Source organism: Sphaeramia orbicularis, chromosome 13, assembly GCF_902148855.1.
Source record: "Sphaeramia orbicularis chromosome 13, fSphaOr1.1, whole genome shotgun sequence".
Lineage (NCBI taxonomy): Eukaryota > Metazoa > Chordata > Actinopteri > Kurtiformes > Apogonidae > Sphaeramia > Sphaeramia orbicularis.
In genome coordinates, this window is record NC_043969.1 from 44753961 (window position 1) to 44775906 (window position 21946).

The 21946-nt window shown below is 37.1% G+C and overlaps 1 protein-coding gene across 1 annotated transcript; it reads right to left on the reverse strand.

Annotated features, from left to right (window-relative positions):
* Positions 1 to 1099: 1099 nt before the first annotated feature.
* LOC115432176 (claudin-4) lies at positions 1100 to 15358 on the reverse strand. The gene is made up of 2 exons (XM_030153041.1): positions 15345 to 15358; positions 1100 to 1885 (listed from the first exon to the last, which is right to left on the reverse strand). The coding sequence occupies exon 2, from the start codon at positions 1760 to 1762 to the stop codon at positions 1100 to 1102; it is 663 nt and encodes a 220-aa protein (XP_030008901.1). The 5' UTR covers positions 1763 to 1885; positions 15345 to 15358.
* Between the last annotated feature and the right edge of the window lie 6588 nt (positions 15359 to 21946).

Consider the following 21946-nt stretch of genomic DNA (forward strand, 5'->3'; position numbering starts at 1 on the left):
ACAAGTATTTTCATCCTTTTATTAAATATCATCAGTTGAAAATACTCTAATCCATACCTGATCCAAAAGAGATAAAAACCTAATCAGAAATACTCTGTTGATGCAGTAGATGGATTTGTGTAAAGATCAAACCAAGACAAACTATCAGTAAATGTACATGTCATAATATAAAAGGGAACATAGGAGCCACTCAAGTAGAACAGTAACAACAAATACATCAGCTGTCGTTCATTTATAACAGTTTAAGCAGTGTTAGATTCAGGACTGTTACAGAGAATGGAAATAGATCCAGACTGTTCTACACAAGGTTTATGTCATAACAAGACATTTTACCGTCATAACATACAATCTTATGCTATAAATTGTATCTTGTTGCTTAATCTTATAACACAAAGCATGTCATGTTATAATGTATGCTGTTACAACGCAAAAACTGTCTTGTAAAAGTATGAAAAAGATCTTGTAATAACATATAAATGTCGTGGTACACTGTAACCTAATACTAATCTACTTTTCTTCCTTTGGCCTGGCAGTAATACATATGATATGAAAGAGGATTTTACATTTTAGCCACGACTCAGAAGATACAGCTATTTTCAGTCGTTTTTATTTTTGTAGATAAGTTACAAACCATGTCGGATAATCCAGATTGTTTTTCTATCAGAAATCACAGTAAATTAGTTTGGATTATCTGTTTCCAGAGCTGCCCAGGTCATCGTTCATCCTTAGTAGTTTTTGGAAGTTTTTTCAACTGGACTGGTTTTGTTCTTGAAAACGTTTTGTCTCTGATTCAAGACATTGATGGAGTTAAAGCTTCAAAAAAACTACTAAGGATGTTTTCAGAGTTAGCATAAATCACTGCTGGAGCTCAGTGCTACATTCCAGGTCACAGTAGACGTCCCACTCTGCTTAAACTCACCGACCCACATCACAAACGTAGATCCACTTCCGGTCCCTGTCACTGTTGGTAAAACAGTCGCTGCTTAAACTCATTAACGTCAACCAACGGCTTTCACTGCCTCTTCCATCCCTCCGGTCGTCCATATGTTGAACACCTACTGTCTCACACTCGTCCCTCTGTCCTCATCCTGCCTCGTGTTCATACGTAGTCCCGTTTGGTGTACCCGTTGACGGACATGGTCTTGATGGCTGAGTAGTCTCTCCGTGGCGGCGCTGAACCGCTCAGCGTCGTCGCTGCCTTTGGAGGACAGGAGCAGCACAGCAGCGCCCCCCCCACCACCAGCAAGCAGGAGGACGCCCAACCGAAGTACAGAGCGTTCCCGAACTCCCTCTTCCCCGTCTCCTCCAGCATGGGGTCGTAGAAGCCCATGACGATGGCGTGGGCCGTCCAGGACACGGCCACCAGCAGCAGCATTCCGGCCACAATGAACGTCACCCCCGCTGCCACCATGAGCCGGGGTTTACTGCTCACGTCCCGGCTGCAGTTGGTGCACTTTGCCCCGGCGACCGACAGACCGATACCCACAATGCACAGCACCATGGAGACGATGACCAGGGCCCGGGCCGCCTGCAGGTCTACCGGCAGCCCCAGCATGGAGTCGTGCACCTTACAGTGCATCTGGCCCGTGCTCTGGACCGAACAGTTCATCCACAAACCCTCCCAGATCACCTGGGAGATGACGATGTTCTGGCCAATGTAGGCGGCCACTCGCCACATGGGCAGACCGCACGCCACCATCACCCCGAGCCATCCGGCCACCGCCAGGATCATCCCCAGGACTTCCACGCCGGTAGAGTACATCTGTGAGGATGAAGGAGCTGAACGCCAGCGCTCCTCTGTGGGATAGAAGGCCCTCTGTGTCGGCTCAATCCTCCCGAGATGAAGCTGATATCGGATCTCGTTGGCTCCAAGTCCTGACTAAGACTTTTAGAGAGAGGGAAGGAGAGAGAGAAACAGATTCTTTATACAGCTAAGACCACTGAAGGTGGAGTCAGCTGAAGGTGGCATCATGTTTACCTTCAAACTATGCATGGGATATTGTATTTAGGGCCAAAGTTTCAAGGGGACAGAGGCTTTGGCCCTGAATACAACAGGTTTTTTATAGTCCCACTGATAAAACCACTGACCACCAGGAAAAAAACTAAAAACTTCAAACAAGAATCATCATTCTAAATCTCAAGATACAAGATACTGGAGACGATGTGGTGAAAAGAAAGCCAATCATTTTCATATATTTTGGGATTGCCCTTATTTTGAACCAATTTCCATTCACATTTGAATCTGTATACTTGGGAAAAGAGACCCAGGGGATAACAAACTCACAGGATGAATATCTGTTCAGAATATTGTCGGTGGCAGGTAAAAAAAAGCCATCACTAGGACGTGGCTAAAAAAGGATACACCAAAAATGGAGGACTGGATAGAGGTTATAGATGACATCTATAGGATGGAGATGTTGATTTTCTCTGTCAGACTTGATTCAGACAAATTCACCAATATCTGGAAAAACTGGGTTGATTTTATGACATTATTAAGAGCTGATTTTATTAACGACAGCGCATTATTCTCCTGCGGTGGAATCCATCAGTCACAGGACCTGCCATGTTGATGATATGACACATTTTGGAGTCAGTGTGAGCTGTGGAGGTGCTGAGATGTGATGTCCAGAAGCCTGATTGGTTTGTAACTGTGCATCTGACAGATTCTATGCTGCGGTTGGTCATTACAGCTGTCAGTCACTCATGTTTATAGCATCCAGTACTTCATTACATATAAAGAGGTCAGAAAGGTGAGTCAATCTCATGAAATCTGCCTAAAAAGACCCAAAAAATGACTGAATGCGTACTAGTTTTTGGTTTGATTTATGTGTTGTACTATCACTGGCCACTAGGGGGAAATTCATGTTTTCAATCCAAAACATTCATTCAGAGATTTTTTTAAAATTCTCAATTCACTAGATGCACGGGACATACAGAGAATTGAGATGCCATTTCTCTCTCACCTTATTAAAAAATGGGTAAAAATAGAATAAGAATAAATAAGAGGTATAAAGAATCCAATCCAACCCAATCCAACTTTATGTAGAAAGCGCTTTAAAACAACCACAATGGACAAAAGTGTTGTACAGAAGACAAAAAGCACATTAAAAATTAATAAAAGCATAAAAAAACCAAGACATTAAAATTAAATAAAAATAGATGAATAAAACAAGTTAAAATATAAAAACAGAAACAAAATGTCAACATTGCACGAGTGTTAAAAGGCCAAGGAGAACAGGTGGGTTTTAAGAAGAGATTTAAAAACAGGCAAGGAGGAAAGAATGAAATATAATACAATATAAAGTGTATACATCAGTCTTATGTACAAGCGGTGGTAGTGCAATACAGTGACTGTTAGGAGGTGGATAATGGATTAAAACAGCAGCAGATTTGGGAATAGTGCAGTGTTCACTTTTGAGAAGTTTTCACTACACACTGATTAAATGACAGCTTCTTGTGTGTAACTACTTAAATTCTTAAATAAGTCTCTGTTCTCAAATATAGTTATATTAAATCTCATAAATCTCAAATATAACTCATTTGCTGTTATTTCTTTTTTATTCTGAAATGCTAGTACAATGCTTCTAACTCTTTGGGTTTGAGATAAAGACTGTGCACAGTGACACGTAACAGCCTTGAAGGAAAATGCTGAATCACCGACTGAATTTGAGCTCCACGCGAGAAAAAGAGCAACAATGACAGGCCTTGTTGTTGTATTGGTTACTACATAATCCGGGTGGAGAGGAAAAAAAAAAAACAGTTTAAGAAAGCAGGGAGCAGCAAGAGAAAAAAGTGACTTTTTCAACAAAATATGTCATTAACTGAACATTAAACACGTGTGTCCATCCACTGTCATTGGTCCAACTCCATGGGTTTTACCAGTGAATCAATTATTTACATGCACTGACAGGATTAGTAGATCAACAGGTATTAAACATTTTAGATCAGTGGATGCTTTTGGTGACTGACTGTTTATGTCTTAGATGGTTAAGTATCAATAACTGGCTCCATATTGTATGTATTACAACATTAAAACAAGACTGAGGATCAGTGTCCCAAATGGATGCTAAATAAATAAAGCAAAAAAAGTAAATAAATAAAGATGCCCCTCCTCATCACTGCCTGTCAGTACTAGTCCAAATTTAAAGGTTCAATATGTAGGCAAGGCACATTTATTTGTATAGCACAATTAATACACAGGACAATTCACAGTGCTTTACAAAAATGAAAAAGACACAAGTTAAAAACACACAATTACAATTAAAACATAATCAATAAAACATACGTAATTAAAATAAAGTAAAAGAGAAGAGTGCAGATAGAACGTTTTCAGTTGTTATGTAAAATTCATGAACTCAATCAAGGCCCAAACACACAACTTTATACATCCCGTCTTATTTATATTCTCCAAACCAAAGGTATAAAGAACCAAACTCATCACATATGTTGCTATTTTCTTTGAACTTTAGCTAAAAAAAAATGTCCCTTGCTGACCTGTACTTACTGTCAAATGCCGCTAGAGATGTAACGATTACCGGTATAACAATAAACCGTGGTAAAATTCCCAATGGTTAGTATTACTGTTTAAATTGTAGTTATCATAATAACCGTGTTTGATTACCACACTTTGAAAACTCACAGTGCTGCTCATTTCCTAGAGAAGCAGCAGCATTCCAGGTGCGCATGCCAGTGTGCAATGTTTGGCCTCTGAAAAGATGGCTGAAGGAAACTGCATGGAGAGCACTGCAGAGACTCAGGGATAGCATGGTCCTGCACAGACCCAGAGAGAGAGAGACTGTGCTGTCCTTGGCTGATGTTCTGTGATGCTGCGCTCCCATTGGCTGACGTTCTGTGACGCTACGCTCCCATTGGCTGACGTTCTGTGACGCTGCGCTCCCATTGGCTGTCGTCCTGTGACGCTGCGCTCTCATTGGCTGCCATTCTGTGACGGTTCGCTCCCATTGGCTGACGTTCTGTGACGCTGCGCTCCCATTGGCTGACATTCTGTGACGCTGCGCTCCCGTTGGCTGCCGTTCTGTGACGGTTCGCTCCCATTGGCTGTCGTCCTGTGACGCTGCGCTCTCATTGGCTGCCATTCTGTGACGGTTCGCTCCCATTGGCTGACGTTCTGTGACGCTGCGCTCCCATTGGCAGACGTTCTGTGACGTTGCGCTCTCATTGACTGACGTTCTGTGACGCTGTGCTCCCATTGGCTGATGTTTTGTGACGCTGCGCTCACATTGGCTGATGTTCTGTGACGTTCTGTGACGCTGTGCTGACGTTTGGTGACGCTGCGCTGTCATTGGCTGACGCTCTGTGACGGTTCGCTCCCATTGGCTGACGTTATGTGACGCTGCGCTCCCATTGGCTGACGTTCTGTGACGTTGCGCTCTCATTGGCTGACGTTCTGTGACGCTGTGCTCCCATTGGCTGATGTTTTGTGACGCTGCGCTCCCATTGGCTGATGTTCTGTGACGTTCTGTGACGCTGTGCTGACGTTTGGTGACGCTGCGCTGTCATTGGCTGATGCTCTGTGACGCTGCGCTGTCATTGGCTGACGTTATGTGATGCTGCGCTCCCATTGGCTGACGTTCTGTGACGCTGTGCTGTCATTGGTTGACGTTCTGTGATGCTGCACTCTCATTGGCTGATGTTTTGTGACAGTTTGCTCACATTGGCTGATGTACTGTGACGCTGCGCTGTCATTGGCTGACGTTTTGTGACGCTGAGCTCTCATTGGCTGATGTTCTGTGACGCTGTGCTCCCATTGGCTGATGTTCTGTGACGCTGTGCTGTCATTGGCTGACGTTTTGTGACGCTGAGCTCTCATTGGCTGACGTTCTGTGATGCTGCGCTCCCATTGGCTGATGTTCTGTGACGCTGCGCTGCCATTGGCTGATGTTCTGTGACGCTGCGCTGCCATTGGCTGACGTTCTGTGACGCTGCGCTCCCATTGGCTGATGTTCTGTGACGCTGCGCTGCCATTGGCTGACGTTCTGTGACGCTGCGCTCCTATTGGCTGACGTTCTGTGACGGCACTCCCGTTGTCTCCTGAAAAAGCCTTGCATCCATGTGGCACAGGCTCACCTTATCAACTGAAGCACTCAATTTCAGCGGTCAAGGCAGCAACGGAACAAAGTGCAAGAAAAAATGTGCATGCATGAAGATCGTGCAAAAGACGAACAATATGAAATAATAATGGTAATAAATAATAAACTCTAACAGCTACATACATATTTACAACAGAGTGGAATTGCATTATGTCATTCTTTTGCATCCGTACTTTAAGTCAGATTTTTACTTGTCATGGAATATTTCTACTTAAATTAAAGCTCTCAGTGCATTTAAGAACTGGTGGATCTCTTCAGGACACACCACAGTAATCATCAAACCATAAATACACACCAGCGCCTTAATGATAGGCTTTATGTGTAAACAATCCTCACAGTAAATCCCCTTCTTTATATATGGTCATTATTCAGGAACCTCAGAAGATGAAGAGTATGTTTAGTTGTGAAGGTTTTCTTGGGGGGAAAAAACATGGAAACACAAAAGTTAAACAACAGTGATCATTTATTTAACCCATAAAGACCCAAACATCCACAGTCGACCAAAACCATCTACTGATCTGAACTGTTAAATACCTGTTAATCCACTAATTCTATCAATCCATGTAAAGAATAGGTGTAAAATACAGTTTGTCATCTTTTCATGGTCATCAGATATGACCCATTTGGATGTTCAAAGGCTCCGTAGTTACCATGGAAACACCGTCATCTTCTACAACATAGATTCACCAGTGAAACCCATTGAATATGATAAACAACACTGAATGGAAACACTTATATTATATTCAGTTAAAGATATATTGTGTTTTCTCTGTTTCTGAAAGAATAACCTTTGGATTTCCTCGAGTTTTAATGTTTTAATTTACACAATCAGTAAATGAAATATAGGAAAATTCATGATTTATACTGAAAAATGCAAAATATAGGGGAGAATATTACAATAACTAGTAATAAATTGCTTGAGAATTGTTGTTTTTATTTGGGAACTGACACAGAACTAACACTGGGTCTTTATGGGTTTATATATTATTCCAATTAATGTCACTATAAACAGAAAATCACATCAAGGCCCCAAACTGTGTGAAAACCTTTTCATTGATACATGTTTTTTTTTTAATGCTTTTGACTCATTTCTGTGTTCTCTCTTTATCTGAGTGGACATTTCTTTTCTTTGACATCAGACTGAACATTAACTGAATCAACCTGAACAGCCCTGAGTATCTGCTCTGACAGATAATGGGCCGTTGAGGTCGACTGATGGGTCAGCGCCGCGTCATTACAGACTTTAGTCTGATTAACCCGGGTCACCTGGGGTCAGCGGTCAGGATCAGTGTGTCTGCGTTGTCGTGGTCAACCCCCCCTCGCACAAACACACACACACACTCTGCTATACCAATACAGACACACAAACACAACTATTCTGTAGCCCATCAGTTACAACTAGGGGTGTGTATTAGCAAGAATCTGGTAATACGATACAAATCACAATACTAAGATCATGATGTGATATATCACGGTATATCATGATACTAGGGCTGTACGATTTTGGCAAAAAATAAAATCCCGATTTTTTTCCCCTAAAAACTCAATTTTTGGGTAAAACTACAAAAGACAACAGAAGTCAGCATGTCGTTTTTGTGAGCAGCCCGCAATGCAAGCCACTGCTACGACCTCAAATCTGTGACGGTATCACGTGATGAACCCACAGAAGTTTTTTTTTTCTTCATTGAATCTATATTGAATGAAGTACAGTATACAAACAGTGTATACAACAAGAAAATAACATAAGTTTGCCAGTGGGAATGCGCGACAATAAAATGTCATCAGAGCAAATACTGATGGTTTTTATAGCCTCTTTGTTTCCAGATTTATCTAACAGCTTTAGCTAAAGTTCAGCATCTTTTAAAAAATAAATAATATTTGGTTTTGTGTTCCAGAACGTACATTTGTGAATGAAAAATTTAGCAAGTAAGATGAAATCGATTTGACAATTTCCCGTTTTTAAAAATCGTCCTTATTAAAAAATCCGATTTCGATTTAAAATCGATTAATCGTGCAGCCCTACATGATACTGTTAAAAAAGCTTTTTTTTTGTTTGTTTCTTCTTTTTTTTAAGATTATTTCCTGGAAGAATTGAATTGCACCCGAAATATGTACAAATACTAAACATTTTTATTTGATCAGAACAGGATCTAATGCTATATCACAAAATTTTTCTAATTCTCCTACTTTCCAAAGGAGCTAAAATCTGCCTCTCAGACAGTAAAAAGTGTTTTTAGGATGCTTCAAATAACTATTATTTAATAAAACGGGGTTAAATAATAATAATAAATAAAATATAAACAAAAAACAAAAATGAACCCCCGCCATATCTGCATTTGAATAAATACCTAAAAATTTCGATACAGTACTTTTTAATGTCGATACAGTATCGTGAAATGGAATATCGAGATATATTGCAGAACCGATATTTTCTTACACCCCTAGTTACAACTATGGATTTTAGTATTTCTGCTACTCAAAAAGAACCTAAAAGTGTGATTAGAGTGTGTAAAGATGTGTAAAATGTACATTACTGTGAAAAGTCTGGGACAGCTTTTAGATTTGTTGTTTTTGCAGGAGCGAAATGGGCGTGTGTCTTTATTTCTAGCAAGAAATATGCAGGAAATATGTCCAGAGTAGGAAAAATCTGAATTAAACGGCTGTAAATTCAGTAAATCAGATTCAATATATGTACAACTCTGTTAAGTCAACTGTTTGGCTATTTTCTTAATAATCTTGTGTTTTTATTACACATCTTCAGAATGTCCCAAAGGCTTTCATGGTCTTTTTATATGTTTCTCAGTCCAGATGATTCCATATAACAATAAGATAATAGAAGATAAGAGCAGAGTGAAATGTATTTTTGTGCCTGCAGCCAATAGTAATTGTAAACTAGTAAGATTAAAAAATATATATAAATGTGTTGGTAAAAAATAAGTAAATAAATAAAATTACATTATTGCATCTATGTTAATAATGTTAATGATACAGTGATAATAATCTACACATATGTATTTCCCTGTCTTTGTAGTAAAATGAGCACAACCTGAATATACAGCGAATATGTGAACAGTATTAAAAACAAAAAAAATGCATTTCAGAAAAATTACCCATAATCCTCCCCCATGAATTGAATTGAATGTTGTCAGTGCATGTTCAGATACAATGAAATTAGTTGTATCACATTAAATAAAACTGTTTATTCATCCGCTCACACAGTTACTAATATAAATTTTAAAATCTAAATAAATAGATCACAAACAAATAATAAAAAACTATAAAACAGTAATTTTTTAATTTTTTTTTTTATTTTTAAAGCTGGTTATACTCAATCTTGACTCTTATTTTCAACCTTCATGAAGCGTATCAGGTTACGTACACACCTCTGTTTGATGATGTACAACACATGTTTCCAATTTTTTTGGGAATAAACTGAACGGAACAAATGGATTTTGTAAATAAATACTGTTATATTGTTGAATTAATGTAGTTCAACTGCTTTTGGCCAAAGATCAGGAACAGTGGAACCTGTTGCTTCTTTCTCTTCATGTTGTTTTGTGTTCTTACAGGTAGGGGGAGCTATGATCATATTCAGTAGCATTTTGTAAAAGTCTTAGTCCAATATTGTGCTTGTTGGTTTAGTACAGTTCTAATATCCACACATAAGCATTTGTCTCAGTATTTAGATCCAATCTGATGTATGTGAAGTATGTACAGCAGGAAAAGCAGAAGTTTCAATAAAAAAAAAAAAACAGCTTCTATTAACTAAAGTGGTAAAATTAATGTGACCTTTACACTTAACATGTTTTTAACCTTTTTGTTCAGACAACAGCAGATTTATGACATTCATTTCCTGATGTTTTTTACCAGTAACAAATTGAATGAAAAAACGCCAAATTAAGCAAAAATAGACAGAATAAAAAATTTTAAATGAACAAAATAATAATAATAATTAAAAAAAAGAATCCTGATGAACAATATAATCAACAAAATAAAACAAATTAACGACCTCCCTTTACATTTAAGTTATCTTTAACCCTTTTGCTCAGATAATGTGAGATTTATGGCATTATAACAGGTTTCATTCATCACATGTCAGATGTTTCTAATTGTTTGTGCCGTTTCTTGTCATGGGGTCAGAGGTCACCATAAATAGAGGCTTTAACCTTTACAACACATTTAGTTCAGTTTTTGTGTATGTCTTTTAAGGCTGTGCACATATTACCTGTATTTTGTTGATGCATCTGAAGAAAATAGAGTGAGAAATAAATATGTATGATCATTTCAACCCTGAAAAACAACAAAGCTAAAGGTGGAATAAGACTTTTACACAGTGTCTCTGTCCGTGTCTCACACAACAAACTCCATCAACTGAATTTTATCTGTATTTTTCGTTGGCAGTTCTGAACCAGTGCTGAGTCTGAACCTCCACATTCAGCGTTTGGAAACCAGTGTGAGCAGACAGACTCAGGTAAGGCCAGACTCAGTTTGAATAAATACACCTCCTGTGATTGGCTGATGGGTGGCTGAAGCCTCCTGTGTTTGGTGGAAAGAGAGGCGCTGTTTCTGAAAGTCTCTGTGCATCACCGATTAACTCAGCAGTTTATTTACCGCAGTAAAACCGCTCCAGGACATTCAGTAGCTACATGACCTTTACTATGGCAAACACCTGCATCCTGCACTACCTATGACATTGAAATTTGGCAACATAAATGCACTTTGAGGCCAAACATATCTGGATAATGATAAATGAAAATACAAGTATACAGGGTGTATAAAAAATAAAAAAAAACCTAAATATTTTTAAAAATTATCCCCAGTTCCGCATTTGATAATTTTTGAAATTTTCTTTTATCGACATCGGTATGTTGGGGATTGGTGAAAATTTGTCCAAATTTACAGACCCAGGTTTTCATTCATGAGTGAGCAGGGGCAAATTGTGCAATCCAAGTTATAACTGGTTTGCGGGAAGTAGCGGTGGGATTTAAATCCAATCAAAGGTCATAGGAAGGGCAGTGGGCATCCATCTTTGAAAATTGCCAGGTTACAGCATTAACACTTCGGCTAGGGTTAACCTAACCCTAACCCTAACCCTAAACCCTAACTTGGCCTGTCCGCAGTGACATTTTCAGGCATAAACAAGTTGAACTAGAAAAGCACTCGGAGAGCGCAGACCTCCGCCAAGCGCAAAAATTCCCCACATAATCGGTGATACAAATCCTACATTTATTTTTTAAAATAAAATCCGCCTTCTGGATCAGATCCGGATCAGCCTTTGAAATGTGATAGAGGACCCCATTGTCAATTCCTGAGTTAAATTTCATGAGTTTTGGTCAATAATTAAGCGAGATATTGGGAAACGAAAATTTTGGCCCCATTTACCACAATGTTAACGAAAATTTCAAAGTGATCCAGAATCCAGGATTTCTTCCGGATCACCCCCAAAAGTTAATCATTTCTTCCTTATCCCATTTCCAACAAACCCTGAAAATTTCATCAAAATCTGTCCATAACTTTTTGAGTTATGTTGCACACTAACGGACAGACAAACAAACAGACAGACAAACAAACGCTGGCAAAAACAGAACCTCCTTGGCGGAGGTAATTAACTTTGAAAGGCAGGACCAGCTGCCATGGGTAAAGAAGTGAAATGGACGTGGTGGCCAAAGTGTTAATGCTGTAACCTGGCAATTTTGTGGAAAACAAGATGGATGCCCAATGTCCCCTCGCATGGCCTTTGATTGGATTTAAATCCCACCGCTATTTCCCGCAAACCAGTTTTAACTTGGATTGCGCAATTTGCCCCTGCTCACTCATGCATGAAAACCTGGGTCTGTAAATTTGGACAAATTTCCACCAATCCCCTACCTACTGACAGCCATAAAAGAAAATTCCAAAAATTATCAAATGCGGAACTGGGGATAATTTTTAAGAATGTATAGTTTTTTTTTTTTATACACCCTGTATAAGCAATATAATATATGAACCTAGTAATTATTAATAAATGAAACTGCCATAGACAGTGCGTTTGCAGGAGGCCTATGACAGAGAACTCTGGCCTATATTTTCCCATTTTATAATCTGATACTAGTCGTTTTTCTGCAAAATTGAGGGAGTTATGGTCAAAAATTGGGTATTTTCAAAATCATGACCTTGAGTTTGACCTTTCAAGGTCATCAAAAGTCAACAAAATTGGTACCAAATGAAAGACCATATCTGACCTCCTGTAAGTCAATAATACAAAGTTAGTCAATATCTCAGTTTTCAAGATAGAAGCTGTTTTGTGAATATGCAAATTAGGCGCTTGAGCCCTGGTCACTTCAGATACCAGTAACTCAAAATCTGTTTATACACATGTGACAAATGAGGAAGGTAATGGATAGAGAACTGAATTTCCAATAATGTGGCATTAGTGTGAAATCGCCGCAACAAACAGAAGGGAAGTTATTAACGACAAACTAATTTTCATACGTTATCACCTTGAGTTGTGAAATTTGGCGTATGAGAAAGGATTTGTACAGAGATGATGCCTGTTAAATTTTGGTGTGATCAGATGAATATTGACGATATTACAGCCATTTGAATTTTCATAAAACTGAGTTTACTGACCCCCCCTGTTATTTATCCCGGGGCGCTAATGAGGGCGTGACCCTTATGAAGTCATGATGCATACCACCAGATGCAGAATGAAAAAATGATACTCACTAACAACAGGCCTAATAAAAATAAGTAAATGAAAAGAACACCTCAAAACAAACAGAGTAAGATTAATAAAAATACACAGACAAAAATATTAAGGAAAAATAAGCTTAATTCGTCTTAGAATATTTTCAGTTTCGCTTTAAAAAGTGATTCAGGGATTTTAATGTGATCAGCAATTTAAACATAAAAACTGAAAAAACAAGCCTTCCTGCACCTTATTAAATGCTTTTTACCTTTTTATGACACATCTGTAAAACTGTAAAAGCCTGTGCAGGAGGTGTTGGTTGGACTTTATATTACACAGAAACTTCATTATTTTTTGTAAATTCAGACGAGATCGACATTTCTGCAAAAATCCTCCACTTTTTTTCATGCAGGTTCTCTTTTGCACTCGTCTACTAAAACAGATGCACACATTTCCTGATGTTCCTATCCACACTAACACCTCCATTATTTTAGGGAGTTGACTGCATTTCCAACAGGTGCATTTTCATGTTGAGTCGTACATGTAGATACTTGCAGAAAACTGTGCAAAACATCCACCTGTCATCATGGGAGCGGGAGCGAGTCGGACCGGTTTCACACTTTCTACTGTTTCTAAGCGTCTTATGATGAATGATTGAAAAACACATCGACTCAGAGGTTAAACAATTGGAAACATACAATTTATTCTGAGGGTTTTTTTTTTTCCATTTAGTTGAAGCACAAACATGTACTGAAGAGGATTAGGGCCACTGGAAAAAGAAAAATTAGGGTCAATATATTTTTTTTAATTGTTATTCTGAGGAAAAAAGTCTGTATTTTGACTTTAATCTTAGAATTCTGTTTAATTTTTTTTTTTTTCTGTATTTTATTTTTGTTCTGAGATTAAAGTCAGAATTCTGAGGAAAAAAAAGACTGTATTCAGACTTTTTTCTCAGAATTCTGACGTTAATCTCAGAATTCTGACTGTTTGAAATAGTCTTTTTATTATTGTTCTGAGATTAAAGTCAGAATTCTGAGAAAAAAGTAATAATTCTGAGATTAAAGTCATAATTCTGAGAAAAAAAAGACTAAATTCTGACTTTTTTTTCTCAGAATTCTGACTTTTTTTTCTCAGAATCCTGACTTTTTTCCTCAGAATCCTGACTTTTTCTCAGAATCCTGACTTTTTTCTCAGAATTATGACTTTTTTTTCTCAGAATTATGACTTTATTCTCAGAATTATGACTTTAATCTCAGAATTATTACTTTTTCTCAGAATAATAATAAAATATATATATATTGGACCTTAATTTAATTTATTTTTTTTCCAATGGCCCTAATCTTCTTCTGTATATGAGGGAAGGAACGTTTCTCAAAGTTAAATCCAATAGTTTCAGATCACAGCAGTTCTGTTGGTTCATAGCTGTTAAAGTGTATTGATGTAGTTTGACTGTAATATGAATGGAAAGAGCAGCTGCTGTTGTTAATTCAGAGGCTAAAGGTGATCCAAATAATCAGAAACATTAGTATTTTATCACAGTCATACTTGTATATTGTACTTGAAATACAGTGCTATACAAAAGTTTTATTCCACCTTTACCTTAATTGTGTTTTTAGGGTTGAAATGAACATACGTATTTATTTTTTATTCTCTTTTCTTCACATACAAGAACAAAATACAGGAATCTTGTTACTTTTTCTTAAACTTGAAGGGAGCAACTGTAACACACAATAATTTCCTCCTAGTATTTAGAAAGTATTCTGATTCTGATTAGAGTGACCTCTGACCCCATGACAACAACCAACATAAACAATGAGAAACATCTGACGTGTTGAATGAAACCTGGTATAAAACATCAGAAAATTAATGCAATAAATCTCATATTGTCTGAACAAAAGGGTTAAAGACATGTTAAGGACAAAGTCACAATGAAACCAGATTATTTTGTTCATTTTTGCTCAATTTATTGATTAGTTTGTTTGATTTGTTTATTATTTTTTGTTCATTATTTGGGTCTTTTTTGTTTATCTTATTCATTTTGTGATTAATTTGTAAATTTTTTTATTATTGAATATTATTATATTATATGTTCATTTTTTCAATGTTTTTTGTTCATTTTTGCTTCATTTGACTTCTGTTTTTTCAATATGTTACTTGTATAAACCATCAGAAAATTAATGTAATAAATCTTGTATTTTCTGAACAAAAGGGTTAAAGGCATGTTAAGTACAAAGTCACAATGAAACCAGATTATTTTGTTCATTTTTGCTCAATTTATTGATTAGTTTGTTTGATTTGTTTATTATTTTGTTACTTATTTTTGGTCTTTTTTTACTCATTTTGTTTGTTATTCATTTTGTGATGAATTTGTAAAAATTTTTATTGATGGATATTATTATATTATTCAATATTTTGTTCATTTTTGCTTCATTTTACTTCTTTTTTCAATGTGTTACTGGTATAAAACATATAAAAAATAATGCCATAGATGTCATATTGTTTGAAGAATGAAGGCTAAGACTTTTACACAGGACTGTACTCATTTCCAGTGTACTGTACAAACATACTTGTTCTTGTAAAATACTTCCAGCTGATTTCTCATCCACCTGAAAAATAAAAACAAACAAAAAGAGAAATTAGTCCAAATAAAAGCTGTTTTTATATGAATATGTTTTACTCTGTTCTTCTCTCCAGACTCCTGTGGACTTCAGTTTCCTGTTTTTGTCATGTGACATGTGTCATGTCCAAACACGCATGACTCACTGTAGATGCAGCAGCGAGTGTCTTAAATTACCCACTGAAACTGTGACTGTACCTGAACAACAGCCTCAGGCCTCACGGTGATGACATCACATGCCAAATACGGACCAGACCCGCCCACAAAGGTAGACGCACATTTCCCACAGTCACACATGAAACTCCAGCTGCACTTTTATCCTGGAAAAAAAAACCCAAACAGTGTAACTAAGGACATTTCATGACATCACGTTTAGTAGTGAAACTCAGTAGATGAATTCAACCCCATTCTTCACATTCCAACCAGTGTCACAAAGTCACAGATATTATAAACTAAAATGAATGACATTTAAGTTCAGCTTATTCACATCAGAAATACATTTGTTTATATGAGCTACTATGGTAGAAACTCATTTTTCACACAAGACGAGACAAAAACTCAAGAATACAGCATGATTTTGTGAAGATTTACCAACATTAATAATCTGAAGAGACTTATTTTACCAGAAAGAGAAAAAAATCAAACTAAAGCCACAAAAACATATTTATATTTTTATATTTACACTATGGTCGTCTATTTAAGAGAATTTGAGCTTTAGTTTTGCATTTCAACTCTGTCAATGATTAAAAACCAATTGAGATAACAGGCAGCTGGGGTGCCATAAAGGGGGGGTAAACAAGACAAATTCATGGGGCCCAGCATTTGCAGGGGGCCCAGTGGATATAGGTTTGAAGTTGTGAAAATTTTGTGTAAGTTCCGCAGTAAATAGAAGCTGGGAGTCAAATGTTCAAAGTTAAGGTTTCAGTTGTAACGGCACTTATGAAACGCACCCCTATACCTGCAGTTGTTTCATTACATTTAACAACCACCACCACTCCAATGACAGATATACAGAAACTTTACTAAAGGGCCCACAACGTTTACCTTCCATGGGGTCTACAATCGGTAGCGGTGCCCCAGGTCAGACGTATTCGAGGCGGACCCAAAGCAGACGCAGAGTCCACGCTGCCCACAGTAGCCCATGTGCACAGTGTCCCTGACTCTGTGGGAGTCTTAACTTTCACCTGAACCCAACTGTCAGCAATCTCGGAATTTGCGAACGTCCCCATACGCATAAATCCTTTGTATACCGTCCCTATCTCTCTCCGTAGCCTATGTATCAGTAGTCACTTTTCCTTTGACCCTCGAATTGCACAAATATAACTTGCGCATAAATGTTTACCTAATGAAAAAACAACAATTTCGCTAAAAGTCTCATTTTTCGATTCAGAGTTTTTGTGCTGGCAAGAGGGGATTTCTTGGGTGTAGCGCAAATGTATACCACGCAAAACTGCAATGGAAAGACCTTTTTTCGCAACTAGAGTCAGGTGAATTAAAAAAACGGATGTTGACGGACGTTACAAGTGAAGAAGAAGTAACATGTTGCGGTATGTGTGGACACACCAGGAAACCCAATCATTTTTTGATTTAGTACGAGATAGAGGGGTAATATATAATAATAATGAATATATCTGTAAATCAACACCATATTTACGTTCGTCGCCATGTTTATGGAATGACTTCTTGTGTCATGTCCCGATAATAATAAAACAAATTATCACATTTGTGATTTAATGGAAAAACCGACATTATGCACTTCTGTTTTTTCAACATTTAGTAAATCTCAGTGAAGTTTTGCGCAGATGTCCAATGGAAAAGTGACTAGTGTCTCTCTCTCTGTGTGTGAAAGTGACATTTTTTTGACCCGCAGCTAACCCACTAATCCACTCATCACTAGTACGAACGTATGTCTGCAGGCACTAATTTACATGTTCAACTGCATCTTAATCGATTAGGTTTTATGTTCCGTTTTACAGTCCAATTGAGTTGCTTGTTCACCATAAATCATCTCCCATGTTGGTGTGATCGGCCCTTATCCATGATCCTGAAACTTAACGAGGCCATCTCCCACATCGCAGGTGTGGCCGTCACAGAAAGTTTAGTTTGCATTATAGATAAATGTTCAACTGTTCGACATATAATAGGGCCTACCGTTAACTTAAAAAAGATTTAGGTCTGTTGATTGCTTGTTTTTTCATGACTTTAAAAAAAAAAAAAAAAAAAAAACCCTTCCTCTGGTTTTTTGACATATCGCACCCTGTAAATAAGTGTGTTTGAGGAAGTTGCTGCCGTGGTAGGCGCCATCTTGGAGTGAGTTCACATGAACATTAACATTCCACTATGATTCTGGATTAAACTGGTTTCATGTAAACAGTTTATTCTGCTCGCTTGCTTTTTCTGAATGGAACATTTTCAGATTCAAACATGTGGAACATGCTGAAATTTTTCTGGTTTTATTAGGATTCTTTAGACATGTTGGAAAAATAATTTAATTTGCACATTTTGCTGCAGGTTTCAACACAATGCAATGGACCCTGTTAGCTGAGGTAACGACAAAGAGCCTCTCTGATACAAAGGAAAAGGCCTTATTAATGAAACACACCTACTCATAAACACTGACAGAGGAGATCAACAGGTTTATGGATATTAGTGAATATCAAACAGCCCACCCTTTTCCAGAAGGCAATAAAAAAACAAAGTAGTACATTTGAGTTCCACGGAAAGCTCCTTTTAATGGGGTATGAAAGGCTCCATGTAAACAGGAATGTTCATTGTCATTACAGGTTATTCATAGTATTGTACTGTTCAGAATTAGACAGAAAACAGAACGCTGTGTACATGTAAACTCAGTGTTCTCCTTAAAGCTGAATAGTTTATACATGCACCCTTCCCTTTAAGGCCCATCCTTCATATTGGGCTTTATATTCATATTCATGATGCCGGAGCCGGTTCTAAAGGCAGCCGTTACTGTGAAGCCTGGACTTGCCTCTTCGTTACCTGCTGACACTTGTCACTTCAGCTCCTGGAGGCGTTTTCTCACGGCTGCTTCAGTCGGGTGTAGAGAGCCGACCTATTTCTGCAGAGTTCAGACTGGTCCTTTTTCCAACATTATTCAGTCTGTCTTTATATTCAGCTACATATATTCCCCAGTAACTGGGTTATTATTACCAGTCTGGCACTTTATTGCTCAGTATACCTAGTCTTATTCAATAAAATGCCAATGTTCAAGTATTGGCGTCCAAATGGGAGGTTAATCAGTATTTGGTTTGTGTTGCTTGTTATCATTTCTAAGCTAGCCTGAACTAATGTTGTTGCTATAGCGACATAGAAAATACAGGAGTGAGTATTAGGGCTGCACGATACTGGAAAAAACTGACATTGCAATTTTTTTTTTTTTTAATCCTGCGACTTATATTGCAACACGAAAAAATACTCAGGAGGATTTAATAGCTGCGCGGTGCCAATGTAAATGGTCCAACAAATTAATTGTGTTGCCTCGTTGTGGCAACAGGTGCAAGGCACTGTCGACACAGAACGTGTTTCAGTATCATCCTTCTTGTACTTCAATTCCTTGTTCATTTTAATGCCTGGTACAACTAAAGGTACATTTGTTTGGACAAATATAATGAGAACAACAAAAATAGCCCATAGTAGTTTAATTTCAGAGCTGATATCTATCCATTTTCCATGTTTTCTTGATAAAAACCAAAATCACTTCAGTTCTTACATCAATATCTATGGCAGTGTACTGACAAAAACAGTGCTTTTAGGCATTCCATGTTTTCTTTTCTGTGTGTTTTAGTCACATGATACACACACGAGTTAGTACTTGATTGCATAACCGTTGTTTTTGATGCTCTAATAATTTTTTCCGTGACTTTATGATTAGAAAAGATAGAAATAATTTTGTATGCGCATCTCAATCCTGCCAAAACAACAAAGGTAAAGGTGGAGTAAGACTTTTGCACAGGATTGTATGACCTGCTGCCAACACCGTTACGTAACCACATGACAACACTACATGTTGAATGTTTGTCTATGTAATTCAGAATATGTTCCTCGTCGTTGCTCATTATGTACAGTTTATATTTTTGTGTTTTGTTCCATACACATTCTCATTCCAAACTCATCACATACTGATTTTGGTGCAAAGGGTAGAATAAATGGACATTTTTCAAAAGGGTGGGGTTGTCCCAAAGTTGTCTAAACAATACCATAGTTACGGATCTGTAAAGTTTAGGCATAAAAACAACTTGGTTCAGGTTAGATAAAGCCAGGAGAAGGGCTAAAATAAGAAAGACAAAGACTGAAAACTAGAACAGATGCCAAGGACTGATTCCAAAGCAGCAGAATGTGATGACCTGGGAGTGGAAACAGGATCTTGCATAACAACAGAACAGTAATTAGGAGATTATTAAAGTTAAACTGGTAGTTAAAGTCCTGGTAGGTGTAGTTTAGGTTCAACAATTCATAAGAAATTAAAGGTTCGATATACTCGATGAGCATATGTTTTGGTGAAGTTTCTGTCGGAGTGTTTTTTTGTACTGCTTGTAATTTCTTTATTTCTACATTCATGATATCAGCCTGTTGCTGATCTCTACATACAAGACTCAGGTCTGTTTTTTGTGGAAATCCTTAAACTCACTTCCGAGATTTTCAGTGCATCCCTTCTGCTCTTCTACAGCAGCAGCAGTGTGCAACGATAGCCCTAAAAGTGGAATTAGCTAAAGACTCCGATACAAAAATCATATAAACATGAAGACGCACAAATTCTACATTTTAATAAAGGTTTAAAGTGACTAAAATTATCCAATATCTTAACAATTAATACAGTTGTGGACAAAAGTTTTGGCAGTGACACAAATAGGCTCCTTCCATAAATTTGATTATTTGCAGTAAAAGTCTTTGAAACTTAAAAATGCTTATAATTGTTCTTCAGTGTATATCAGTGACATATGGAAAAAAATACAATAAAGTTTAAGTGGCAAAACAAACTTTGTGTTACGGCCAAAACTGCCACTTTTTCAGTGAACCCTTTCTGCTCATCTACAGCAGCAGCAGTGTGCAACGATAGCCTTAAAAGTGGAATTAGCTAACAGCTCCGATATGAACATCATATAAGCACAAATACGCACAAATTCTACATTTTGATAAAGGTTTAAAGTGACTAAAATTGTCCAATATCTTAATAATTAATGCAGTTGTGAACAAAAATTTTGGCAGTGACACAAATAGGCTCCTTCCATAAATTTGATTATTTGTAGTAAAAGTCTTTGAAACTTAAAAATGCTTATAATTGTTCTTCAGTGTATATCAGTGATATATGGAAAAAATGCAACAAAGTTTGTGGCAAAACAAACTTTGTCTTACTGCTGTGTGCAGTGATAGCCTTTAAAGTGGAATTAGATAAAGGTTCTGATACGAACATCACATAAGCACGAAGATGCACAAATTGTACATTTTACTAAAGGTTTAAAGTGACTAAAACTATCCAATATCTCAACAATTAATACAGTTGTGGACAAAAGTTTTGGCAGTGACGGCCTTCTTACATAAATGTGATTTATTTGCAGTAAAAGTGTTCGAAACTTAAAAATACTTATAATTGTTCTTCAGTGTACAACAGCGATTGAAAAAAATTATTGAAAAAAAATGCTATAAATTTTAAGTGGCTAAACAAACTTTGTGTTACTGCCAAAACTACTACTTTTTCAGTGAACCCTTTCAGCTCATCTACAGCAGCAGCAGTGTGCAACGATACCTTTTAAAATGGCTTAGACTTAGACGAACTTTATAGATCCGCAAGGGAAATTACTTGGTCACAATCGCTCGGATGCGTACAAAAACACTCTTGCTGAGATATTTTAATTTCAGTTATATATATGTATTGTGTACAAGCATATCAATATGTCAACAGTGTAGAGACGTAACAGAAAGCAAGGTGAGAAGGATAAACTTCTTACCCAAAAAACAAAACAAAGAATGGAAAAACAGTCAGTGTGCGAGGTCATCACAGACAATTACATAAAGTACTTGGTGGAAGAGATGTACCGATATGATCTAAAAATGGCTTCCAAATTTTCAAAAAGGTGTATCATTTTCTGAGACAGTAAGTGATTTTTTTTTCAGGGGGTGTTGAGCCGCATTATGTAATAAATTCCCAATATGTAATAAAAGTTCAAAATGTAATAAGAATGTCCCGTCATCTTGTAATAAAGCCGCATTATGTAATAAGTTGACGCATTTTGTAATAAACTACGACAACGCATTATGTAGTAAATTTTTTTCACATTATGTAGTAAGTTATTACAGTTTGAGAAATTTATTACAAAATGCACTTGACACATTTTTATTTTAAAAAAATTTAATAACATGGTTCATTATGTAATAACAATCCAAATTAATATAATTTCAGAGCAATTTAGAAGAAATTAGTCACAGGAGCTACAGGTAATGGAATCAGAACTTTAACCACACAGTTTAAAGATTAATTTAGCACATTACATTTTCCTGAAAATAAAAATGTGTCAAGCACAATTTATTACATACTGC